The 27,289-nt window shown below is 39.6% G+C and overlaps 1 protein-coding gene across 2 annotated transcripts in view; it reads right to left on the bottom strand.

The window, feature by feature from the left end:
* PHLDB2 (pleckstrin homology like domain family B member 2) overlaps positions 1-27,289 on the bottom strand; it is a 70,909-nt gene that overhangs the window by 5,078 nt on the left and 38,542 nt on the right. For both annotated transcript variants that reach the window (XM_065416360.1, XM_065416369.1), the window contains 6 exons: positions 25,657-25,800; positions 22,946-23,086; positions 21,669-21,768; positions 7,474-7,681; positions 3,597-3,687; positions 1,301-1,447 (listed from right to left, as the gene is read on the bottom strand). In XM_065416360.1, coding sequence (XP_065272432.1) covers positions 1,301-1,447; positions 3,597-3,687; positions 7,474-7,681; positions 21,669-21,768; positions 22,946-23,086; positions 25,657-25,800 — 831 coding nt within the window. The remainder of the gene's footprint in view (positions 1-1,300; positions 1,448-3,596; positions 3,688-7,473; positions 7,682-21,668; positions 21,769-22,945; positions 23,087-25,656; positions 25,801-27,289) is intronic.

The following is a 27,289-nucleotide window of genomic DNA, read 5'->3' as shown; positions in this document are numbered from 1 at the left end:
ATGTGGTAAGCAGATAAAAAGTACAAGTAGCACCCATGTTCAAACTATGAAGGTAGCAAAGATTAAATTTGTGAGTTGCAGCCTTGGATTTTCTTAAGAGAACAGACAAATTTTTGCAATATGTACCTATGTCAACTGTTGAATACTGGCATTAAAAAAAAAAAAAAAGGATTTTCAGCAGAGAACATAGGTTTCGTAAAAGCATCCATTAAGTAACAGAGTTCAAATCACAGAAGAGGTTTTTTTTTTTGGGGGGGGGGGGGGGGGTTAAAGCACAGATCAAAATATCTGTGGCAGCTTTGGGAAAAGAAGAACTCTGGTTGTGTGACCTTGGACAAGTCACTTAACTGCTCTGTGCCTCAGTTTCTCTATCTATGCAATGGAGTGGTATATAACTAACTCGTTAATGGTTTTCAAGTGCTTTGAGACACTTAGTATCACTGCAGCCTTCGACATACAGTGGTGGCCTTTTGTATTGTGTATATTTGGCACTCTCTGAAATTGTACATCACTATACTGAACAAGCTTCGGGTAGCTTTGGTTTCTGCAGAACATGCTGCTCCTTCCACTGTTTTTGGTGTTTAAATGTCAGGAAGAATTGAAAAGAAAAACCCAGAATCCTGAAATTGGGTCTTTCTGGGTAACCAAAAGAAAAACTCGTAATTGAAAAAAAATATATATATATAGTGCTCATGAAAAATGAGTTATATCATCATGTCAATCCAATTCCATGGTGTCTCTGCTTTGGGATCCATTCACCAAATATGAACTATTGTTTCTTTCATATAATGTTGGCAAAATAAATATTTATCACTCAGTTGGTTTGAAGAGGCTGTGTATAGGAGGGAATGGGGGGAAATAAAAGTCTTCTTTTCAACAAAATATTCGGAAGAGGACAACTCACAATCCAAAATGTCCCACATATAAAAGTCATCGTGTACTTTCACAAAGTTACTGCTCTCAGAAATGTCCATTATTCAGCATAGTTGTGACACAGACTGCACAGTTCTGCCATGAGTGGATTCAGTGACAAACCTTATAGGATTAATACAGTACATATACAATGCCAATATAAATGGGAAGAGATATTTAAATCTAAATCAATAAATATTTAGGTTACTAAAAAGACACCTATCCAAGGCCCCTAACAGACCATTGACAAAAATCTTAGAAGTATTAAAATAATCAATTCAACAGGCACTCAAGCAACCAGCCATCTACAGAAACTCCTTCCCTTCATCATTGTGAGAAGCTTGCTATATAGCTATTTCAGTGTGTACATGGTAGATTGTCAACACACCTGTGCTCTTTGTTTCTCACGTATCTTGACTTCCTTTTCAATTAATTTTTGCCGCTGGCTAGTTTCTTCTTGTAATCTTTTTTCTAGTTGCTCTCTGCGACGCTTTTCTTCTTCCAGGGCTCGTTTTTTGGCTTCCATTTCCCGTTCCTATATACCACAGTGCACACAGAGTTTCAGCTATAGGCTATGTAAAACTATACCTGATAAACATTAAAAGTAACTTGATCCCACCCAGAGCTCCTACAAGCCCCTTTATACCTCTCAGGGAGCCAGGGCCGGCTCTAGGCACCAGCAAAACAAGCTGGTGCTTGGGGCGGCACATTTTTAGGGGCGGCATGGCCGGCGCCAGAATGCCACCCCTAAAAATGTGCCCCGGCCGCCGCTTCTCGCCCTCCCGCCCAGGCTCTCAAGCCTGGGAGGGAGGGGGAGCAGCGGCGCGCGAATCGGCTGTTTCGCGCGCCGCGGCCACTCGGAGTCTCCCCCTCCCTCTCAGGCTCTCAAACCTGGGAGGGAGGGGGAGATCCCGAGCGGCCGTTTCGCGCGCCGCTGCTCCCCCTCCCTCCCAGGCTTGAGAGCCTGGGAGGGAGGGGGAGAAGCGGCGCCCGTGCCGCGGCCACTCGGAATCTCCCCCTCCCTCCCAGGCTCTCAAACCTGGGAGGGAGGGGGAGATCCCGAGTGGCCGTTTCGTGCGCCGCTGCTCCCCCTCCCTCCTAGGCTTGAGAGCCTGGAGGGAGGAGGCAGGGCTGGGGATTTGGGGAAGGGGCGGAGTTGAGTCGGGGGTGGGGTAATTAAAAAACGGGCGGGGGGGGGCGGCCAAAATTGTTTTTGCTTTGGGTGGCAAAAATCCTAGAGCCGGCCCTGCAGGGAGCCAAGAACATATGCAAGGTGGATTGGGAACAGGGATCAGAATCACATTTGAACAAGCTTGTCACAAGCATGGTTTCTCTAATAAACCTGGATAGGTTTGGGGGACTTTGTCTGGGAACCATATCACATCAGAAGACCTAGAATGCTGCAAATAGTAAAGTATCATTGGTTCATTATACAGAGTATGATCTAAGGCAACAGTGAAGTTTATAAGAGGGACCACTGTCTATTACTGGAGCAATGGAGAACAGAAAACATGGTAGTCTACCACACCAGTTGGCTACAAAACAGTTCTCACAATAAAATAAATAAATACAATCCATGTCCACATTATGTCATGGTAAGTGCACTAAGACTATGGTAGCAGTAATGGTGTTTAAACACCACTAGCAGGTTCCGATCCCAGAGTGAGCAGGGCCATATTAAACAGAAAGCTAGAAGACAATATATCTTTATACAAAAGTACTGAGTTACATTAAAGCTGCATCTACACAATATAATCTCGTCATTCCCCCCTACAAATTGAGGTGTAAACAGTCTTCCCCCAACTTGGACAGGGTCTACTTGAGCTCGGTATAGCCAATCCTAGCTTTATCAGGGATTGACCTTCTGTGCTGTCTAGTCTGTTAATTTGACTGATTCTGAGGGAAACTCATTGTTAAAGCATTAATATTTTCTTGTAAGAAGGTCAAAATATATGCCTGAATGCAGAACAACCTAGCCATTGTAATATGAAATGAAATGCTACTTCTTATCAAACATTTTGCTGACTGGGATTTAAGTGTATTTGTTAACATTAGGAGACTGAAATAGGACTGTAAATCTTTTGTGTCTTATTTAAATGCAAGCAAATATAACTAACATTCAGTAATGTCAATTCTAAAGTGCAGTATTATTTTGTTTCATAGCTAAAGCAGGTTTTGTTTTCAAGTTACCTGTTTTTCACTCATGAGTCACTTTAAAATTTGAAAATAGGGCTGATTTTATTTTAAACCATCTAAAACCATTACCTGAAGTCCAGCAATAGGGACTGGTCTATATATACTAGTAGACTAGTGCCGTGCCATTTGAGAGACTTCGGTTCAGTTACAGGGGCTGGTCTCTTGCCTCCTGGACTAGTAGACTTTAAGCAGTCCTATAAAGATGGGGGTGGTAAGCAAGTACTACTCATAAGCCATCCCTTTAGCAGATGAAGGAGCAATGTTGATTAGCTCTGAAAGGATTTCTGTCCACCTCAGCCACAGAAATGGTAGCTGTTGCACAGAGTATCAGGAATGGCAGGATTCCAGTGGGACAAAGTTGGGGGAAGTGGAAAACGAGTACTTCAGGGCTGTGTTCGGCAATTGCAATTTAAGAAAATGGCTAAATGAAATTTGTATTATCTTAACAAAGTATCTATTAACCTCTGTCAAAGAAATCTTTAGATTACCCTGAATTCAAGCAGTCGTGTCTTTTCAGCATGAGCTTGTTTCAGAAGTCTCTCCATCTCTTCTATTCTGGCAACATTTGAAGTGCTGGCACTGTATACAAAAAAAAAATTACCTACGAGAATAGTTGAAAACTGAAGCCATATTTTACAAACTAACTCTGGATAATTTAATAATAGAGTTGATAAAAATTCAGGTCCAATTTAGTACAGCTAGCGCCAAGTACAAATAGTGTATTAAGTATAATATACTCTCAATAAATATAGTCTCTCATCCAGAATTGTCTAAAAATGCAGACCTGAGAGTCTATAGAGTTTGTGGGTTCACTGTGGTTTGCCATCCCTATAACATGTGGGTCTAAAGAGGCCACTTAGCCCAAAACATAGCACTCATTTACTGATCCCCTGCACTGACATCAGTAACCATCTAATTGTAAAACTGAAGTCCCTCTGGCCATGAACTGAGTGTCTATCTTCTGTATCACTTAACTTGTCATCAGAAATTACCAAATTAAAATAAAGAGCAGGTAGTAGGGAATATCAGTAAAATGCACTGAATGACAGGACACACAATCCCATATTCGGAAAGGCTCACATCTCAGTACTGAAGATAGGAGAGAAAGACTGAAGGCCCTATTGTAATCATTGAGTCCTAGCAGGTCTAGTTTAATTGTATGCCTAACTGGTGGAAAGTGGGTAAAGGTTCATGAATTTCCACAATGCCCAGTTATATAAAATTATTTAAGAAAGAATGTAAAGAAGAGACAAAAAGGCTGAATTAATTTTAGCAGAGAGGGTCTACTGATAACACAGTCGTGGGGTGGTAAGAGAAGGAGTAGGGTACCGGAAATGAATACACCAAAATTGGTGCTTTGGAAATTAGGCCTACATGGTGAACAAAATAGTAAGAGGATGACTATTCCACCCATCACCCCTTTTGGGGACCCTACAAAAGTGATTTAGGTGCAGCAGAAGAATTTCTTATTGTGACACATAGACCTTGGCAAAAAGTGGGGACACCTGACCGCTGCACCAACAACAAAATGGTGCTAGACTCTGGTGCAGCACAATACAACATAACTATCCTTCTTGCCCTGTAAAGGTTTCCTTGCTCAGTCTCTGCAGTAGACAAATGCTTGGACTACACTTTAAACTCACTATGGGAGTGCACTGTTGCACATTGGACTGAGTAACCATGATCATATCAGCTCCCTGTTCTACAATGATTCCCTATCCAAGGCAATTAACTTAGTTCGCCCCTGCTGGTTTTGAAGACCCTTAAAAATGTAAGCCTTATTAGAGGACTTTTTAGAACTTATTTTAAAGCCCAACCCAGACCTGAACCTAAGCCAAGCACAGCCAACTTGAACATGACCCGAGTGTCAGGTTGTTTTCAGAACTGACCTGTCCCAAACCTGACACTTCCCCCCAAACCTTGGGGCTTGGCCTGATGGAGGCTACCCACTCGCATGGCCCATGCCTGGGATCCTTCTCCAGCCACCATTGACCCTTGAGGTTGGTGCGTCATCAGCTGCTGTCTTGCTGTGCTGTGCATGCTGCCGAGTGAGAGGCACTGCAACTCACCAGCACATTCACTCCGTAGCATATACTGAGTGCAGCGAGATGGTGGCAGTCAGCAGGAGTGGGGCATGCAGCTACCGCCATGCCAATTCCATGGGCAAGAGGAGGTAATCAGAGATGACCCGATCCTCCTGAGTTCAGATCGGGTTATTTTCAGGTCCAACCCAACCCAATCCCAACACGTGTAGTTGGGTCCTGTCAGGTTCAGATAAGGTTGTAAAGCTCAAGGCTCTACACTCTGACACTTCAACCAGGAAAACTGAAGTTACTAATGGTTCCTGAGATCTCTTATTTGTATAGGCTAAAGAATGACCTTTCAAAATTTATACTTCAGTTGTATTTTGAGCACTGTGGGACTTCAGATACTCCCTGCAATTAACCTCTCTCCTTATCCCCAAACTATTTCTTTTGTATGTTTTATGTTGTATGTGAGTTAGTAAACAGCAATGTTGAATTTCCCCCTAGAGCTGGGACATGGCTGGAAATCATTTTAAAATACCCCCTGAGACCTCTGTAATTCAATATGCCTAATGGTCCTGGAATCTGTCTCAGAAGAGGAAGACATCTGTTATCTATGAACAATCAACAAAAATAAACAAATACCCACCCAAACTAACTTTATCTAGTGAGAAAATCATTTGATCCATAAAAGTACTGCGTGCATTTGTGTGTGAGTGTTTGTGTGTCAATAACAGTTAGAAATTAGGCTGAGATTCCCAAAAGAACCTGAATCCCAGTGAAATTCAACAGGCGCTAGGCACCTAACTCTGTTAGGCATCTTTGAAAATTCCAGCTTTAAGCTTCTATTTGCAAGCTGGTCTGGGGGTAGCCTATGTGTATGATGCCTCTGTTAAAGAGAATCACAGTGCAATAAGTCAATCATAGCAAAGAGACAGATTCAGATACCATTACTAAGCTGAATTGTACTGTACTGTACAAACAGCATCATTGAGACGCTGCTCAGCCTGAGTAAGGATATCAGAATCTGGCCCAGCTGTGAACAGCCATTGCTTCCCTACATCAATATACATTAGACAGAAAAGTTTAAAATTATATTTGCCACTTAGTGTAACAACACATAATGAAAACTCAGTTGTCACTGGATCAACATTTCCTGCATTGAAAACACAAACCTCTGTTAGGCCTTTACATCTATCTTCTCTATTACAATTTGTTGCTATAAACAAAACAAGAGGACTGCAGCAAATATTGATCCTGAATATCTATTTCCAATAACTCACCAACTTCTCCATTACATTTAAGTTGGTAAATACAATACAGATAAAAGGGAACTATTCCTCAAACCGCTCCATAACATTAGTAAAAACTCCCATAGCACTGCCACAATAAAAGAGGAGCACAATGGGCTGATACTCAAGGAAACAGATGCTAGACAAAACACAATATGGCAGCCAAAAAGCTTTCCTCATGTTCAGAAGAAGTTCTAATTCTGTGACAATGTTCTATTTCATTGACAGGATTCCCATGCTTTCCCAAACTACCCAAACGGGGATTTGGCAGAAATCAAAGTGCTATCATGACAATGGGATAGTCAGAGAAGAAAGGGTTGTCAACGTACTCTTTTCAGACCCCAGCTTCTGTGCATTTTTGTTTTTAAATAAATACAGGACATTACTTTTATCTTTAGTGGTTAAATTGATAAGATCCTAAAATAAGAGAAGCATAGCCTAGAGATCAGGGCCCATGGTTGGGAACCAAGAACTCTTTTTAAATTCTGATTTGGAGACGGGAGACTAGATTGCTAGCATTATTAGCAAGAGATCCAAAAAGTTCAGCAGTTCAAGCCCCTAATGAGGTAACATCTTAGATACAGACAGAGAGTAAACTTAGTTGCTGGATCATGGACTTGACAATGAATATCCTACGTAAGAAGTCTACAGTGATCAGACAGGCAGTTTTATGCCAAATCCACTAAAACATGCAGAAAGTCAACTCCTCTATAGGTTTAATCCCAGCTGTGACACTGATTCTCTGTGTGACCTTAAATGAGTAATTACTTAACCTCTCCATACTTTAATTTCCCATCTGCAAAACTCAGGGATGAGATGAGAATTAGTTAAATTGATTTGAAGATGAAAAACAGTATCCAAATGCTAAATAATATTTCTGTCCAATTCTTGCAGATTTTCTTATCCAGTTAGTAAAAGCTTCTATCTTCTCTTTCTCACCTTAAAGAGAAGTAATATGTTTCCATTGCCCTAGGGATATACAGCTTCAATGTTTACAACTTGTTCTAACAGTTTCCATTAAGAAAAAAATATGAGACGTTAACATTTACCTGGAAATATTATCAGGGGAGCACGCAGATATGCTGGTCTCCATACTGTCAGAACTGTCTAAGCTTAATGTATCAAATGCATAGTCCTTGTAGCTATGATCAGGATAATGGAAACTATTCAGATACACGTTAGATTCAGATGCAGTTCTGCTGTAGAATTCAGGAGATTTCTGCCTTTGTTCTTCACATATGTGTTGATGATTATACCCTACAGAGTGCAATCAAAGAAAAGAAAAGTAAGCTTACCTAATTTTTAGAGGTAAAATTCTCTGAACTAAAAATTAAATGTTTATAAATAGCTGCAGAAGCATTTTGAACACCATCTCAATCTAAAATTGCACTGTGTCCAAAGTAGTAGTGTTCTAAAGAATTTAATAGAATAATCATAAACATACAGAAGATTTATGAAAACTGGATTTGCTTGTGACTGACACCAAGGAATTCACTTTCATCACTTGTGGGATTAGTTTATTGGCTAAACTTCATCAACTCTCAAACAATTTTTTTTAAATATTATTTTTTGTATGTGAATTACGGAAACAAAGGTGCAAAACTTAGGCCCAAAACTTAAAACTAAGGTGTGACAGATATTGCAACCCCATAAAGTACCTTTGGGGTCTACTGTATTAAATTTATGAATAGTTATATATGTACTACTCCATGGAAGACGGTTACCATAGCTCCTCCAAGAACTAAAAAGAGTGGTGAGTGATAAGGTGGGCTGCTGAGACTGTAAACAGCTCCAGAGAGGTACCAGCCTCTGGGGTGGTTTGCATATACTGATTCAAGCTGGGTTTTCCAGAGATTCAAACAAAGAAAGGGCTTGTGGCATTAAAAGTAGAGTTTAAACAGATTTGTGTCTTTCTTTTGATTCAGCAAATAGGCAGGAGGGGACAGAGGACACCTCCAACCCTTGCTGAAGGGTTTGAAAGACTTTGGCCTACCAGGGCCCTGGAGGATTGATGGGCAATTTCTGGTACATTCAATAAGCGGGTAGATCTGTTTATATTTTTATTATGGTGTCTCTGTAATGCTTTTATCATAAGAATAAATGTGCTTGCATAGAAAGAGCTGTGCAGTAACTTGTAACTGCTGGCAATATACAGTTCATAGCCCTCGGAGAGAAAGCAACGCACAGGTGCTGGCCATTAGGCAGATGGGCTTGCTGGGGTATCACCGGGTATGACAGGGGCTGTGACGCCTTATAACTGCCAGTCAGAAGGGAGTGAGACATAGGTCCCCACCCAGACACTGGTGACAGATAGAGGCCTGAGAACTGACTTGGCATTCCTGGAGTGAACCACGGAGTGGGGTGGGGTGGGGTGGATTTAGGGTTGCCAATTTTGGTTGGATATATTCCTGGAGGTTTCATCACAACATAATGTTTAATTAAAGATTAATCTTTAATTCCTGGAGACTTCAGGACAATCGTGGAGGGTTGGCAACCCTCGGGGCTATAAGCACAGTTACCCTGAAACTGTGACACAGAGTAGCTAAAGTTAGGCATCTAAATCACCACCTAATTAAAATGCCCTGATTTTCAGGTGTGCCAAATACCTGCAGCTCCCACTAAAGTCAAATTTTGTTTTGGCCTTAATGGCAACTGCAGATCAGGCCTTTAGTTTATATGCTGAAAATAAAGAGCATATCCTTTAACTAATCCTGATTCACGTTACTAAGGTATCTCCCTAAAACTTACTTGTACTACTTGAGATTCCCCTTACAAGACTGAAACAGAGACTTTTGTAGCCCAATAGCCTCATGAAATACTTCTTTTTGTGTGAATGTTTTTTTTTTGTTTTAAATACCACTACAAAATCACAAGTAGTTCCTGCTTCCTGTGAGCATCCGTCAAGCATGTACAGATGGTAAGCACGCAAATAAAAATCTTAGTTCTTGCCCCATGTAAGCAAACCATTTGTAATGCTTATTTTTAAAAAAAAAAAAAGTCAGGTTAAATGATCATGATTGTGTAAATCACGTGGGTGGACTGGAATTACTCAGTTAAAGCATTTGCCTTCTTGGACGCAGACATTTAGTCTGTTTTAGTTTTAACCAAATAATTTTGAAAACTTTTGTAAATAAAGCTGCAGTATTTATACAGAGTGCAAGAGATCATGTTCATGCGATCTAGGGGCTTGTCTACATTATATGGCAATGCACTCTACAGGGGTGTGAATTCTAAAGTGCAGCAATGTATTGCACACTAACTGGCCCATGGAGACCCAGCTGGCATGAACTAAAAGTACCCTACTGCACATTAAGATAACACTTCATGACTACATTTAACACAAACTAGGGAACTTTAATGCATACCAGGAAGATCTTCACGGAGCAGTTAAGTGCGCAGCATGTTGGTGTGCTTTAGAATTCTAATGCACGTAGCCGCACCATATAGATAAGCCTTTGATTCATAAGAAGGAGGTGTAAAGGAGGCTGCCAGTTCGGTGCATAAAGATATTCTATAAAATCCCTTTTAATGCTTGTATTAAAGTATTATATTGTCCACATTGGGTCACAGATCACATTCTGTTTGAAACAAAGAAAGAGCTGCTTGCACTTTGATTCTTAAATACTTCAGACTACATTGTGCATAAACCTGTGATAAAATATGAACATGCATTAGACCAGGAGATGAACAGCACCAATTGTAAGATACTAAAATCTCTCCTGAATCAAGAAACAATCTACTGATTCACATGTATTAATCCAGATAATAATTTTTCTGGGGATTTTGCCACATCATATTTTATACATTTTTTATTAGTCACCATTATTAATGACTTGAGAAATACAAATTGGGAATATTTTCCACAGTAATTTTTAGTAACAGGCCTTCTTCCTCTGGTATTGTACCTGCACGTGAGTTGGTTTGGTTCTAGGATCGTTTCTCTGGCATGACAGTTAGCAGAATTCCATTTTAGAGAGCAAACTATTGTCACTGGAGCTTCATCAAAAAAAAGCTACAGTATTCTCAAAAATGTATATGAATAGTGCATAGCTCACACCAAATCATAAATGGCATTACTTTATTAAGGAAAGCATGCACTCCACACATCTCCAAGACAACATACATTATTTCTCCATTCCAGTCAGCTACTGAATGTTTTCCTATATACAATTAAAGCTGATTTCCAAGATGCCAATAGCATTGTACTTGTCATTCAAGAAGAGATTAGATTTCATTGGAAGTTCAACTGAACTAGTTAGTGGAGGAGAAAAATTGACACACACATACTTCAGCTTTGATGGATAATAATAGACACCATGTAATGCAGTTTCTATAACATGTTACAGATTGGTATGTGTAGTTTGTTTTTAATAATTATTATGACAAATGATGATATTTCCAACATTTGATAAAATTACCTTTAATACTTGTACCTTTGGAATGATTAATTGCTCCTTTAAAAGGGTTTTCAATTATTCATTATGTAAAGAGAAGGAAACAGAAATTACTGAAAGGAAAAATATTATTCTAATGGGTATATTTTTAGAGAGTCCTAGTTTACTAATATAGATTACTAAAAAATACCCTTAATTTTACTTTAAATATGAAACATTTCCCATATTTCACTGGAAAAAATGAACCCTATTTTTTTATATCCTGAATATAAAACATACAGTGAAACATTTGAATCTTGATGATCGTGAAAGGAAAGGATTTTAAACTGTTCTTGTGAGAATACTTTCTGTCACCGATGGTTATCTTCCACCCTCTTCACACACAGAAAGAATGTAAGATTCATGAAGGGTATGAAAACTCACAAAATTATTTTAAAATGCCATGCAGCAAAAAGGATAATTTACAACTATGAACACACATTGAAATAAGCAGAGTATCATTTCCTGTGAAGAGAAATTGCACTATTATAATAATTAAAAAAATATTGCTCCTGCAATTGAATTTATGCCAATATAACTCAATGACAAACTATATCTCTTTCTAAGTACAGTATGTAGGTCATGTGTTCAGCTGCAGAAAATATAATACCATGTTCCCCTTTTCTTTTTGTGCCTTAGGAGACAGGCAGTTTGCTTTAGTCCCAGTCCTAACATAGCTCAGCATCAGCTTTCCAATGGCACCAAAATACAACCTACCTATGTCCATTACAGCCCTTCACTGCTTATCATCCAGAATCTTTTTGTGAACAGATATACTCAAGGTATGTCTCCCTCTCCCCCCCGCCCTCCCAATATTGAAGTCAGGATGATAACCAAAGAAAATAAAATAGCCTCTGACAAGGGAGTAATAAGGACCTCAAGCTTATTATTTAATTATTTAACAAAAGAACAAGATTAAGGATTTTTTTTAAAGTAATAAGAACAAAACAAAATAATTTTAGTAACTGCGTAGTTAAGTCAAAGAATGCATATGCAACAACAAAACCAGCTCATTAAACACCAAGACCAACAGTTGTTATAGAGCCACAAGTCTAGTAACATTGAATAAGTGTGAGGTCACAGCTATTAACTCAAGCTGCTTTCAAAAGAGACACTGTCAAGTATTTTTAATAACTGATCTTTTAAAAAACTCTCTTCGTTTCCTTTATCTTCTTAGAAGGTTAAAAATATCTCTTTTCCTATTTTTTGTTTGTATATATGCAAACATCTCAGCCTCTGAACCCATTTTTGTATGGAGCATATGCCAGAATAGAACTGTTGGCTTTACTTTCCTGTCATCAAACATAAATCAGCCCAGCTGTGTGAACATAGTTCTGTTATTTGTGCTCCCCTTGTTTGGTTCTGAGGCACAGAGCAAAAACATTAGGATAATGCACAGGCAGCGGCTCTGCAGGTATGAGAACTTTTTAGCTACCAGTGATAGAGTTGTGAGTTTATTTTGAAAAGTTATTTTTAAAAAAAGTGGGAATCTGTAGAAGGCTCTGCACTACATTTCAACGACTTGAAAATTTACACAGATTTTGGTCCTGAACTACTTGACAGTATCACTTTAATCCGTGACTTCAGCAAAACATCTCAGGGATACACACACAGACAGATAAAAGGGTGTTCTCATACCTTTTTTGGATTTTCCTAAGTTTGATAAGAAGAATAAAAAAAATCATATTGTATCCATTTAAGAGGTTTTTTCATTTTTTTAATTAGTGCCCATTATTCTAAAGTAGAATAAGTCATGTCCCAAGATCTTGCTTAGTCATGTCCCAAGAGTGCTTAAACTACGTATAAATTGTATATACAATGTTCTGAGTGGCAAACTGACACAGTAAAAATTAGAGATGAAAAAGACCACCTTCATTATCTTGGCAGCTGGTGATGAGTGCTCTCTACACAGCATGTTTTCCAGTGCTTTGTCTTTTCTTGGTTTTTTTTTAACTCATGAGCAGTGCAGTTTCTATTACTTCCTTTAGGAGACCACTACATAGATTGGTTAGATTTAATTACTTGGACAAGTCTCACATTCCTACTTTAATGGCTCTTTAGCCATGCTACCCAATATACACAGGCTAAACTGTACACATGGATGGAGTCCCACTGAATTTGCACAGGCCCAAGCATTCACCTGAGCCCAATTTTTCCTCAGAACAATCACTTTCTCCTCCTCTTTAGATGGCTGAACTTTAAAATCACCTTTACTTGTAGACATCTTAGTTTAAACAGGATGTCTCATTTATCTAGTGGTAGCTCTTAAATCAATTCTATATATGCCAGAATTGTACTTACACCACAATCCTTGAGAAATCCATCAAGAATGACAGCTAAGAAACAATTTTTCAGTTAATGGTTTATGCCAAAGATATTTAACATGTGACAAACTGCTCTTAACTCAGATAATTATTAGCTAAAATAGTATTAGGGTATGTCTACACTGACAGAGTTACAGCACCAGCAGTTACAGCGTTGCACAGAGAGCGCTGAAGAGAAATGGCTGTTGTATGTTCACACTGTCAGCTGCCTGTGCAATAGCGTGTTCACATTTGCGGCACTTGCAGCGGTATTCGGAGCAGTGCACTCTGGGTAGCTATGCCACAGAGCACCTCTTTCTCTTCTGCCGCTAAGAGTTGCGGGAAGATGGAGTGGGTCGCGGGGCATCCTGCGTCCTGTCCCAGTGTCCTGATGCATTGCTTCACATCCCATCAATCACTGTGCTCCCATCCACATTTGGCACCATCTCTGAACAGTTTGTGTTCTGCGCGCTCTGCCTCTTTGGTCTGCAGCAGTGGATCCCGCACTGTTGACAAATATGCTGCTCGCTCTGACTAACACATCACAAGTGGCAGTGGAGTTATTCCTTAAACTTCAAAGGCAAGAGGAGTGCGACATTGATCTCGCCACGCGTAGTAGCTACGACATGAGATTGCTTGTGGCATTCATGGAGGTGCTGACTACAGTGGAACGCAGCTTTTGGGCTTGGGAAACAAGCACCGAGTGGTGAGATCACATTGTCATGCGCGTCTGGGATGACGAGCAGTGGCTGCAGAACTTTTGGATGAGGAAAGCCACATTCATGGGACTGTGTGATGAGCTCGCCCCAGCCCTGCAGCGCAAGGACATGAGAATGAGAGCTGCCCTGTCACTGGAGAAACGCATGGCGACTGCATTGTGGAAGCTGGCTACTCCAGACTGATTGGTCACTAACCAGTTCTGAGTGGGGAAAGTCGACCATTGGACTTGTGTTGACGGAAGTCTGCTGGACCATTAATCGCATCCTGCTCCAAAAGACCGTGGCTCTGGGCAATGTGTGTGACATTGTGGATGGCTTTGCACAAATGGGCTTCCCTAACTGCAGAGGGGTGATAGATGGCATTGAATATTACAATTCTGGCACCAGACCACCTAGCCACCGAGTACAATAATCAGAAGGGGTATTTCTCAATGGTTCTCCAGGCACTTGTGGATCACCATGGGTGTTTCACAACATTAACGCAGGCTGGTCCGGAAAGGTGCATGACGCACGCATCTTTCGGAACACTGGCCTGCAGGGACTTTCTTCCTGGACCAGAAGATCACCGTAGGGGAAGTCAAAATGCCCATTGTGATCCTGGGAGACCTTGCCTACTTCTTAATGCTGTGGCTTATGAAGCCATACATAGGGTATCTTGTTGAACCGCTCCTTGCTGCTGTCAACAGGCTGAGCAAGTGCAGAATGACTGTTGAGTGTGCTTTTGGCCGTTTAAAGGCCTGCTGGAGCTGCCTATATGGGCGGCTGGACCTGGCTGATGACAATATTCCTATGCTTATAGCCATGTGCTGTATGCTCCATAATATTTGTGAAGGGAAGGGTGAAAGCTTCACTCAGGGCTGGACAACTGAGGCTCAGTGCCTGGAGGCTGAATTTGAAAAGCCAGAGACCAGGGCTATTAGAGAGGCACAGCGTGGGGCCATAAGGATCAGGGATGCCTTGGGGCAGCAATTTGAAGCTGAAAGCCACTAATATTTGTTGCTATGCTCGGGAGTAGAGTGCTTGTAATGCTAGGAGGTGATTGTGATTGGTGCAGACGATGCACTATGAAGGTGTAAGAAAACTGCCTGTTACTTTGCAGGGCTCTGATTGCTTTCAATTAATGGAATAAAGATTGCTTTCAAACCAAAACAATTATTTTATTAAAAAACAACAACCAGAGGAGAGAGACAAACAAAAAAACACATCAGCACTGAGGGGGATGGGGGAAGGGAGGGTCCTAGGAGGAGGTGGGGTCCTGGGATGGTTAAAGATTTGTGTATGTTCAGATATCATATCCAACCTTCTCCTTTGGAGTACAGTGCAGCAGGTACTGTACTTCAGCAGGGCTAAACTGCAGAGGAACGGGTGTTGAGTGAAGTGGGTACTTGGAGTCTGCAGGGCAGGACTGTGAGGGGGGAGGAATGGAATGCAGCGGGTACAGACTGGAGCCAGCAGATTGATAAGAGTGTGTTGGCAGTGTCTGGGGGGCACATAGGAAAGAGTTTTGTGACAGTGGCTTCAGGGGAGGGCGGGTGCGGTTTGCAGTGCTAGTAGCACCTGGAGTGTGTCTGCTTGGCGCTCCATAATGTTTAAGAGCCACTCCATGGCTTTGTTCTGGCGTGCCGCGTTCTCCTTTCGGTCCCTCTTTTCGCTGTCCTGCCACTCCTTCAATTGTTGTCTTTTGGCCATGGAGTGCATCATGACATCACACAGAAAGTCCTCTTTAGTTCTTCATGGCTGCTTTCTAATTCTGCGCAGCTGTTTAGCCAGCGATAACAAAGAGGGAGGCTGGGTTCCAAGGTCATATCTATGAAGCCAAAATGCAACATTTTACAGAAGCAGTATTGTTTGCAACACACATAACCACTGATTTAAAACACAGCCACTATTCACATGCCTGTCCCTAACTGGCTGACCCCAGGCAAGCACACAAGAGCCACAAGACCCCCAAAATGGTGAGTAACTGCAGGGGCAGGAGAAATCAGTGTTCCAGGACCGTACTGTACATTGGGCACATGGCTCTTGGGGAGAGCCAGCATTGTAGGGGAAGCCTTATAATCATTACTGTCCCCACATTTTCCACAGGCACATTTTCCACACTATGAAAGATATTTCACTGCTGAAGGTGAGCAGGGAATCAAGGGAGGGTCTTCTCCAAGACTGCAGCGTCCGCCCTGGCCCCCCAGTGACGGCACAGTGGCACGGGAAAGTTACCCTTAATGGGGCAAGAAACAAAGCAGCTCTGCCAAAGAACCTGTGTCAGCGGATATCCCAGTATCTCCATGAGAGTTTCCTGGAGATCTCGGAGGGAGATTCCCGTGAAGTGGGGAGTCAATCAACAGCCTGTTCCGCTGCTCAGACTAAGCATGCAGTGGGAGACAACCCTGCTTTCTGCAACCCTCCTACCCCCAACAACTTGCTTCAGCGATTCCCAAAATCAGATCCACTTACCAGGGGCCTCCTCTCCTGTTTGCGCTTCGCCAATCTCCGATAGCTGTGACTGGCTAGGGTCATCCGGGGTAGAAAAAAGCTCCTGACTCCGTGCATCTCTGGCCTCCGAGTCATCCTCTGCCTCTGGGTCCCCCCTCCCCCTCCACATCCTTGTCCAAGATTTCCTCCTCCTGGCTCGGTCCATTCTTGACTGGCACATGAGCCAACGAAGTAGCCACAGGGGCCTTCGCAGTGTAGGTGGGGTTGCCACCGAGTATCGCGGTCAGCTCTTTGTAGAACAGGCAGCTGATGCAATCCAGCAGCTCGGCATTGTGCCAAGTGGGGGATCGTGCATGAACCAGGCTTGGTCACCTGGAAAGATGCACTGAGATCACTGCATGTGTCACTGAGCAAACAAGAAGGGGACTTTCAAAATTCCCAAGTAATTTAAGGATGTTGGTCACTTGAGGGCAGGGCAGTAGAGTTCAAACCGATGACCAGAGAGGCGAGAACAGGTATTGTGGGACACCTCCTGGAGGCCAATCGCAGCACTGTAATTGACCAGGGTGTCTACACTGGCACCACAGTGCTGTAGCCCGGTGCAGAAAGCTGTACACCTCTCGTTGGGGTGGGTTTTTTTTACAGTTTCTGCGCACTAAGTGGCTTGGCAGTGTGTACACACCTCAGGAGTTACAACGCAGAAAGCTGCTTTACTGTGCAGAAACTTGCCAGTGTAGACAAGGCCTTATTTATTTCCTTGTGAGGTCTAGTTTTTTTAAATCAGGTTACTTGTCACTCACATTTTTGATAGTCTTTGCAATTAAGTCCATTTAGTATGAATGGATCTGTGAAAATACTTCCAAATGAAAACCATCGTCACCTGGTCTTAAATTTATTTGCAGATGAGGCATCAACTGCCCCAGAATCAAGATATGCAAAGCTGCAGTTCCCACATGAAATTTAAGTCAGTCCCCTTGCCTATCTGTTGTGTTTTCTATTCCTGCATAAAGCCATATAGCTTAATGAATATGCACAACATGGTCAAATTGAAGTGGATTTGAAAATGCTCCATTTCCTGACTTTGGTGAAATTAAAATATTCATCTTTAAATTTATATTTTACTTTCTTGGATTTTCAAATTTATGTTTTTGGGGTAAGTGAAGTAGAAATTGGAGAGAAAATTAGAGAAAAATAAAAATAATTGTAGGAGTATTTAATTTAATACTACTTTAGAAAAACATTTCTGAATTAGCTTAACTGTCAATTCCTCCAGAGACAGCTAAATAACTTTCTACAGAATTATACATATGCACACACAGATATCTCTGGCCTAATAATTTCAGCCCCAAGAAAGCTTGTAAGCCACTGGAAACACCATTAACACCTGAGCAGCACTTCAACTCTATTTAATATTGCAGTTGATGTGACACCGTGCTATGTTTATGGTATATGCTCCAAATAGTAAGGATAAAAAGGCATTCATCATACAAAACTATAATTCACCACTGTCATAAGCATATATAACGCCAATAAATTCAATGGGATTGTGCATGCTTTTGGAAGCAATAAACTGGGACTATCATGTCACCCACAACACATCACTTTCAGCACAGAAACCCACTGGAGCGTCAAGCCTGTCAACTGTCGGAGAGAAGGCAAGTGAAATAAGTGATGTTTTAGTATGCATCACGAGTTTACAATGTTTAGAATCTACTTTTTACATATGCTGTACTAACAAAATGAGCTTTCTGGGGGAAGTGTGGGGGATATTAAAGATTAATACATGATTTTATTGTTTTAACATGTCTAAAGAATTTTATACATGTGTTTGCTTGATCTGTCCACTTAAGCTGAACAAACAGGCAATATTTATATCTATTCTTTATTTATTGGGGAAAAAAACAAACTACTTATCTCTGCAAAGCCACACAATATACTGAACAAACAATTGTGAAGTCCTGTAGCACAATGCAGGATCACGTAAACCAGGAGGGGTGACATCATTTGCCGGATCTAAAATTAGACAACAGCTATATTTTGGTTCTCACAAATGTCTATATATCACAAGCCTATATACCACTATATAAGCCTGCCCTCTGTGTTGGGCTGTACAAGAATCTTCCCTTCTCTCAAGTTAATCTTTTCTGGTGGTTCAGTGTTATTAAGAGAAATGGGAAAGATGTACAAGATCAACATATCAATCCCCCTACAAGAGCAGCATATAACTTTCCCAGATACTCAACAGCTGTTACACTTGTTTTTAGTCGAAAGGCCAAGCTTATCTTTCTGATGAATTATGTTTTTATATACGAGGAGAGCTGGCAAAGAAATAAAGGGATGATAGTAAGGAAAGGAAATCATATAGTTGTCAGGACTTAGGAAAGAAAGAAGAATAAATTTAACTTCTGCTCACACCTGATTTGTCTTCATTCTCAACTGTGTTTGTGAAGTTATGCAGAACTTGGGCCTTGGTTACACAAATCTATCTTCCACTGAATCAATGGGAGCCATATTCGAGAACAGAATTTGACCTGTCCTTAATAATAATTAAACTAAATTAAAAATTATGTTTAAATCTTAGGACGAGTGATTTTTTTTACCCAATTTTCACTATTCTAAGGCAACACACATTCTCCATTGATACTATTAAAGAGAACGTAAGTTCTACCGAATGGGCTAAATTATATTCACGGTACAGGCCTCCCCACTAAATTCCATAGGAGCCCTGTTTGTGCCTGTTTTTAAAGGTTTTAGAACTTGCCCCTCAGGTTTCCACACACCGAATGCTTGTTTGACGATGAATTTTTGTATTTCTTCACTGATTTGTTCAACATACAGGAGTATTTAACAAATTGTCTAAAGAAAAGTTTCTGCAAACAATTTAGTTGCCGATTTGTGAGATTAAAGGACTTTCCCCAAACCGTAAGACAATTTAGGAACAGAAAAAAGCAATTATATCCTTCAAACTCCTTCCAAAAAAATAAATCTGAGCAAAAAGGTAATAAACATTAAAAATATCACTAAGGAAGGAGAGTGAAGCAGAGACAGTTCTGCCTGTTTTTTTGCATTTATTCCTAGATCCCCATAGTTTTAATTATATCTCTCACTTTTTAAAACCTGTGTGAGTGCAAGCAAAGCATCTCTCAACAGCTTTATAATGCCTCAACATTTCAAATTAGGCCATCAAGAAATTTCCTCTTTCCCAATGAGACTAAACCCAATCCCCTAAACCTCTTTTCATAATTTAGTGTCTTCACACAGTTATCCTCTCTGCTGCCTCTTTTAAGGCAATAATTATCTTCCTGTGATATGGCAATCACCATAGCACGTATTATTCCAGATGGCATCGAAAAAAGCACCTTGCACAGTATCAAATATACCTTTTTTTTGTATTCTCCATCTGCTTATTCAGTCTTGAATTAGACTATATATTTTTAGTCTACACCTCTACTATACTGACTAATTTCACTGATTCTCTTCCCCATTCTCTCAGCATTTTCTTGATCTATGTATCAGGCAATTGTTCGTATGGCACACATATCATAGTTTGGTTGCATTCTGACAAAAGAAATTTGATTGGCAGAGTTTGCAACATAAAAGGTGGGCAAGGAATTTCAAAATTAGTGGGTCTATCCTTCCCATAATAGCCAGCGTCTTCAATTTGTAAAAAAGCCTTTAACTATTCACAGTTGTTTCACATCACCTACTCTAAATGCAGTCTTGAAATAACTTTGCAAAAATCATTCCTATTTTAAAAAATTGTGATCGTCTAACTTAAAAGAATTGCTTAATATTTGTCTCTTATGTTTTGTAAGCCAAAGCAAACAAATTATGTCACAAAAAATAGCAAATATTATGTCTGGGTGCATTTGTAAGCTATCTTGTATTGCAAAATACACAACGGAGAAGCTTTCCAGGCTGACAATTAAGCTGTTTTTGTGTCTGCTTCTGAAATACTTCAGGGTGGAAGTAACAAAACAAAACAAAACAAAAAATACAGAAAGTTTGTGCAAGGCCCTCCAGATTACTGAACCCTAAGAGGCAAACCCACAATTGTGGTTCAATTCTGTAAGGTGACTATGTAAAAATGGTGCAATTTTACTCAGCAAATCTGCTCCATGTGTGTTCAGTCACCTCTGTTGATTTGGCTGACTACAAGCATCTTCTTAGACTACAATAATGCTTTTAACACTTGTTAGCCCTGAATAGCCAACACAGATATGGGAAACTATGATGGAAAAGTACTATGAATTCTATTTTGGCTAATGCATAATTAACACAATTGTAAATTAAATTTCTACAGTAGAATATTTATTTTTGGAAATGATGCACATACCAGAAAGAACAGATATTGATTCTCAGATCTCAGAAACAGTTGAGTTTGCAGAGTTGACAGAATCAAACATATTTTTACTTTAAAAATTGAGCACGAATGAAAATAAACAGAACCCCAAGGCTTGCAGGGACATGTTTCACAGCAGTACTGTACATTGGATGCAGACTGTCATGTCCTTATTTCAGAGTTGCACCAGCAAAGCTACAACAATCAATATTTTTAGGCACACACATCTATGATAGATTAAAATAAACTGTACTCTGTTATAAAACTTCTTCTTTAAGGGACAATCATAAACCCTGATTATTCCACCCTGGCAAAAGTATCTGCCCATGAAGAGTAATTTACAAGATGAAGGCATTAGATTAGGGTGACCAGATCAGAGGAAGAAAATCGGGACCTGGGGGCGGGAAGCCGAGTGCTGCCGGTGGAGCAAAAAAAAAAAAAAAAGCCAAGTGCTGCCTGCTGCTGTAAAGTAAAAAAAAAAACCCGCCGGCGGAGCAAAATATTGGGACAAATTGCGTCCCGACCAGAGATTTTATCGGGATATCTGGTCACTCTACATTAGATAATGTTTCTAAACACACACACACACACCCTATCTTTAATAAGTTGTCTCAAAAAAAACCCCACAAAAACCCCCACTCAAGTTAGTTGGAGTTAACCAGTTTACCCAATACATATTCTTCAATGCACTTTTTTTGTTTACTACGGCATATGTGAAAATTATGTACTTTTAAATTGAAATGGGAAATGACAAGGAGCCATTGCCTGTGCTCCTGCAATAAAGCTTAATACCATACATCTTTAACATCGTCTTTTGCTGAAGTCTGAACACGTAGTTCATGAAGTATACATGAAGTATATGCAGCTTTCTATTTTCATATTGAAAGGAAAAATATTATTTCAAAGCCCTAACGTAAACTCTGTAGATTATAAGTACACTGATTTGGGATTTACTTTCCAGAAGAATGAACATTAGATACCCATGACAAGAAAGTAAGTGTTTTAAAATAACTTTACCTTTATGCATTCTTCTTGATTCGGACTCTTTGGTTATGGTTGCCAGACAGTGAGGAAGTACACTGCCACAGCTGTTGCTCTGTCCTAGTGGTAAATGACCCTGCATGAAATTTTGTGAACAGCTATTTACAAACTGCACACCTTACAACTTTGTCAGTCGGCAATTCCGGACAAAACTAATACCTCATATGGATTTCATGACAAAGTATCAGCTATAAGCTACTTTAGTTGTACATGTTCTCAATTTCTGAAATATTTTCAAGTATCTTCTCCTCCTAAAATCACATGAAGGCTCTTGGTTGCTCTACAATGATTCATGGTGCCACAATCTAGATACAATTTTCAGTTTCATCTCCACCTTCTAGTAACACCAAGAGGAAAAGAAAAATCAGAACTCTAAATGTTTCTTTAAAAATCAGTTTACTCTAATCTGGAATTGCAACCACTATTATATAGTAATCATAATTAACTGTTATTGCATGACATCACTACAGGTTTGAATTAAGGTTGTTTTGGTGCCTTTTCCTATCTTAACATGTTTGGATTTCCTTTAAGTTTAACTCTGAATTTACTGGTTTGTAACATCTAGGGTTTATCTACACTGAAAAGTTACATTGGCATGGCTATGGGCTGGTCTACACGGGGGGGGGGGGGGAGGGAGGATCGATCTAAGATACGCAACTGCAGCTACATGAATAGCGTAGCTGAAGTCAAAGTATCTTAGATCGATTTACCTTGGGTCCTCACGGTGCAGGATCGACGGCCACGGCTCCCCCGTCAACTCCGCTACCGCCTCTCGCTCTGGTGGAGGTCCAGAGTCGACAGGGAGCACGTTCGGGGATCGATTTATCACGTCTAGACGAGACGCAATAAATCGATCCCCGATAGATCGATTACTACCCGCCGATCTGGCGGGTAGTGAAGACGTATCCTATGTCTCTCAAGGTGCGAAAAAGCCACTGTCCTGGGAGACATAGTTAAGTTGATTTAACACCCGGGGTAGACAGCACTAGGACGATGGAAGAATTCTTCTGTCAACCCAGTTACCACCTCTTGGGGACATGGATTATCTACGCAGATGGGAGGATCCCTTCTATCACTGTACTAAGTGTCTACATTGAAGCTCTACAGCAGAACAGTTGCAGAGTGTTTTAGAGCGTAGACATAGCCTTACTTTTGGGATAATTACAACATCCTTACGTTACTCAACCTTAACTCCTTAACTTTTCACGTGGGACTATAGAAATGGAAAAACTATATATAGGCATATTACTTACTTTAGGAGTAACATTTCGTCCGAGAGTAGCGCTACTGAAGTGTGGCGATACAGAAGGAGTGGTTTTCTTGCGGGGTAGCGTATCACTCAAATACGTGCCCTCCTTGTGCTGTTTCTTTCTTTCTTCCAGATTTCTAAAGTGCTTAAAATATAATTTGCAACACTGTTTTGACAAAATGAATTGAACTGTTTGGTAAATTATGTTCCACACAGAATATAATGAAATCTACAGTCTCAAAATTTCACTGTAAAGAACGTGTCTCATTTTAAAGCTAAATATTCTGTTTTACATCTTGTCCAGAATTTGTTGTTGTTTTTTTAAAGGCTGCTGCAGTACTAAAAACATATTACTAGTCATAAAAATTATATGGTGCATGGTAAAATAGTAGCCAATTGTCTCCAAAGATAAAAATTATCAACTATTCTCAATTTACAATAGCATTAAGGATTCTCTGAAGCTTGTGCTGTGCTTAGGGTTCCCATTTAAGCATTTATCATTAATGAGTTCTGCTAGTTATGACATATAAATGGCCAAATAAAAGTGGTGTGATTTCCAAGATTCAATGGGACATAGAAATGGAACTTGTAACATATTTCTTTTTATGGAGATTGTGGACCAAATTAATGACACGGGGATTATTTTAGAAATAAACAACAGTTTTAATTCTTCATACCCTTAAAATTAAAAATTTGTTTCCATACTGGTGAGTTGTTAAGAGATTCATCTTAAACAAGGCTCTCAAAAATGTAGGATATCACACACACAGAATGAAAAATATTTCATAAACAGAAAGTAAAGCTTAATGTTAAATCATCACCAATTTGCAACTGAATATTACTGTACATAAAAATGGGCCTGTAATTTTATATCAGCACTGCCTGTTGATTAAGAAAACACTGTAAGAACAGGAACACGTTGTTGGCCCTGCACCCAATTATTGTTTTAAAAACACAAGGAGTCTAAGGCTTTGCCTACATAGCCAATTGAACGACAAAATTTTGTTGTTCACAGGTGCTTAAAAAAGCCCCCGCCTGAAAGACAAAAGTTTTGCCACAGCAAGTGGCAGTGTAAGCAGCTCGTTATCGGCAGGAGCACTCTCCTGTTGACAACACAAACCCCGCTCATAGGGGATGGAAGTATTTTGTAAAAGTGCCGACAAACAGCCACTGCCAAACTTTTAACGGCCATGTCGGTAAAAGCTATGTAGTGTAGACAAAGCCTAAGTTTACAAGTGGCATCCTATTAGGCAAAGGAAAAATAAACCCCTTCAAATGCTAATGAACTGGTAGTTTAAAGCCAATATATTTTTGGAGAGTCCATTGTTGGAAGGTAATAGAAAACCCTCCATTTAAATTTGACTGTAGATCTAACCACTTGCACTTTACTGTTGCAAGAGCTTCCAACAATTAAGATAGCTCTCAAGTGTCAGCATGTTCCACTGTGTTATTCATTTGTTTTAAAAGTGAACAGACATACAATATGTACAGTGCCACGGCCTATTATGAGATCTTTTCTCATCTCATTGTGCATGTCTCTATCACTAAACGCATTCACAGACCACCATCAAGAAGAGACTATTCGACACCACTCAGTAATGATTCATAAAAATTCAGCAAAACCTTTAAGTACAGAACTCTGCAAGTTTAAATCAATTATGGATTCTTAGATAATCACATCACATGAAAAATTCATGTGTAAATGACTTCATTGCCACCATAAAAAAAATCCAAGATGATCAGCTTTTAATTTGTTACCTGTTGTTGCCTGCGGTGTTTCTTAGCTGGGAGAGGAGGAGGTGTATCAGATAAAGGAAAAGGATCTACATGTGTAACCATGACCTCAGGCCAATGGACTGATGGAAGTTGAGCAATAGAGCGAGGAGAAAGAGAGTGAGGAAACACAAATCCAGAACAGAGAGATGATCTTAGCTTTATAGGAAAGAGAGAAATTACACACAGAGTTTTCTACTAGGAATTACTCAATACACATGGCACACACAAGCTGCAGTTTATAACAATATTTCATTGGGAGAGTTTAGAATGAAAGTACATATTATGCTGGAACTGGTAAAATAAATATTTAAATATTTGAAGCAATGTAAAAATGCTAAATACCAAGTTTATTGGTAAACTATAGCAGCACAAAGATAGGAATTTTTTAATCATAAAGTTACTCCATTTTTACACAGAGAGGCTTGTTTATTTTTTAAACAATGTAAAGATTGAGCAAAAAGTGACACAGCACAAAAAAGGCCAGAAAGAACAGATTGGAACAACAAAGAAAAAGTGAAGGTATCGATCTGTACCCAAAATATTAAAGATCGATATTACTTCTGCACAGATTCACCCCACAAAAATGAGCTACAATAAGATAGGAAATCAACACTTCACCTCCATCATACAAATTATCATTATATTATATGACCTGAGACTACTTTTCCAAAGGACATGCTACCCCTACTATATGTAAGGCAATGATGTCACTTATTTCTGATAGGGGCATTCTTCGTAGCCTCTAAAATCCAAAATCCAAAACGAAACACATTTTATAATTGGAGAATTCCTTTGGCCTTTTCTGTCAGACCAACATCTGACCCTTCATCGCTAAGTCTACAGTTTGTTTTAGGGTTAAACTTATTACACTAGAAATTAAAAAAAAAAAATAGCTGTGAAAAAATGATGTAAACAAAGGGAAATGTCTCTTAAACAAACCTCTTTATTTTGTGGCTGGCTCGCCAGCACAGCCGTGGAAGGCTCAGTGGCAACAGCGTCAGCATCTGTGGGGGGCTGAGTGGAAGGGGATCTATTCGTGGAATTGCCATACAGCTCACTAATTTCACTTACACTGATATAACCCTAAAAGGAGGAATTCAGAAATTAAACACGAAAAAGGAGTAAAAGCCAAAAGACGTGCAAGAGTGTTAATGTATCCAGTACAATGAAGGTTAGTTTGGAGTGATACAGCCAAATATCTGTGATCTTATCAAAATATTTCATTAAAACAGTAATAACAATTATATTTTTAAAATACTGAATACTTTAATTTTGAAGAATGTTTTTGGTCATTCCAAATACATTTGTGTTACCAAAAGGCAAACCAACTATAAGTGAGCAAGACTCTTTATCAAAGTATAGCCATCAGTGCTTCTTGTTTTGTTTTAGTATGTTTAAATCTGAACCACTTAGCTAGAGCCACCACCTAGATTTTAAACATAACATTAGCATTTCCTCCAAAACAAAAGTCTTATTTGTGGATGTTTAATGCTTAGGATTTTCCTCTCTTCACTTTTTTTTTTTTTTTTAAACCCATCCCTATTTATTTCCTGATACACCTTTTAACTAAATTTGTGGGGACCGGACGGTTCATGGGATTGGTATTATGACATGGTGGTGTTATTCTGTAAATTACTCTAATAATAGTTGCTTAAATTAGCAGTGTCTAAAAGTTGCTTCCATCTGATGGCTGTTTGGAGGTTCATATAAAATGCTGATGGGTATCAGTCTGATTCCTAATGGACAAGAGTCCACATCTTAAAAGTAGCCATTGCAATTTGAATCTCTATAAGCAATCTTAGATGAAGAGGGCCAAGGGCTGACTGAAAAAGTATGGAGACTATGCTACACTTGGAGGCGAGGCACAATGGCAGGACAGTTGATGTACATGTTCTGATATCAAGAGAAATTCAGAGTCTAGTGCTGTCAAATAAATTCACTTCAAAAATAAAATACAACTTCAATATGTTGATTATAAATAAGTCAAATGCCCCAACTCTTGAGCTGTGGAAAACGGCCATTTTAAAGGAGGGAAGTCACTGCTGAAATAGTGTCATAAAAAGAAGGCAGAAATATATTTAAAAAAAAAAAAAGAAACAGTGAACCACTTTTAAGACGAACAGGTGAAAGAATGGAATATAGTTATAAAACTGCACTGATTCATTAATACATGAAAATATGTCCTTTTCTGGAATTAAGATGATCAGAACAGCTACAACTTACTGCTACAGTATTTCTGCTTTTAAAAGGGATCTTTAAGAATAAGCAAAAGAATATTTTGGCTGCAGGGAGAAGCATTGCAAAGACACACTAGAAGATGGAGGATTTTATTCACTTAATCTCAAGCCAGATGTTATTCAGGAAACTCAAGTGTGATTCTAAGTTAAGGAAGCTGCCTTAGATATTTGACAATTTATTCAAAATGCTAGTATTTTCTGTTTACAACAAACTGCAGTCCACAGACACAGAAACTTCACTATGATGAGTTAAGATGATAGCAATGTTGAATCAATGTATTTAAGATATGAACTGGCTGGATCACTACAAAAAGTAGGGACTGTGGCTCAGCTCC

This window comes from Emys orbicularis, chromosome 1 (assembly GCF_028017835.1).
Source record: "Emys orbicularis isolate rEmyOrb1 chromosome 1, rEmyOrb1.hap1, whole genome shotgun sequence".
NCBI classification, from domain to species: domain Eukaryota; kingdom Metazoa; phylum Chordata; order Testudines; family Emydidae; genus Emys; species Emys orbicularis.
Note: the sequence above shows the minus strand (reverse complement) of the source record. Positions and strands in the feature narration are given on the sequence as shown.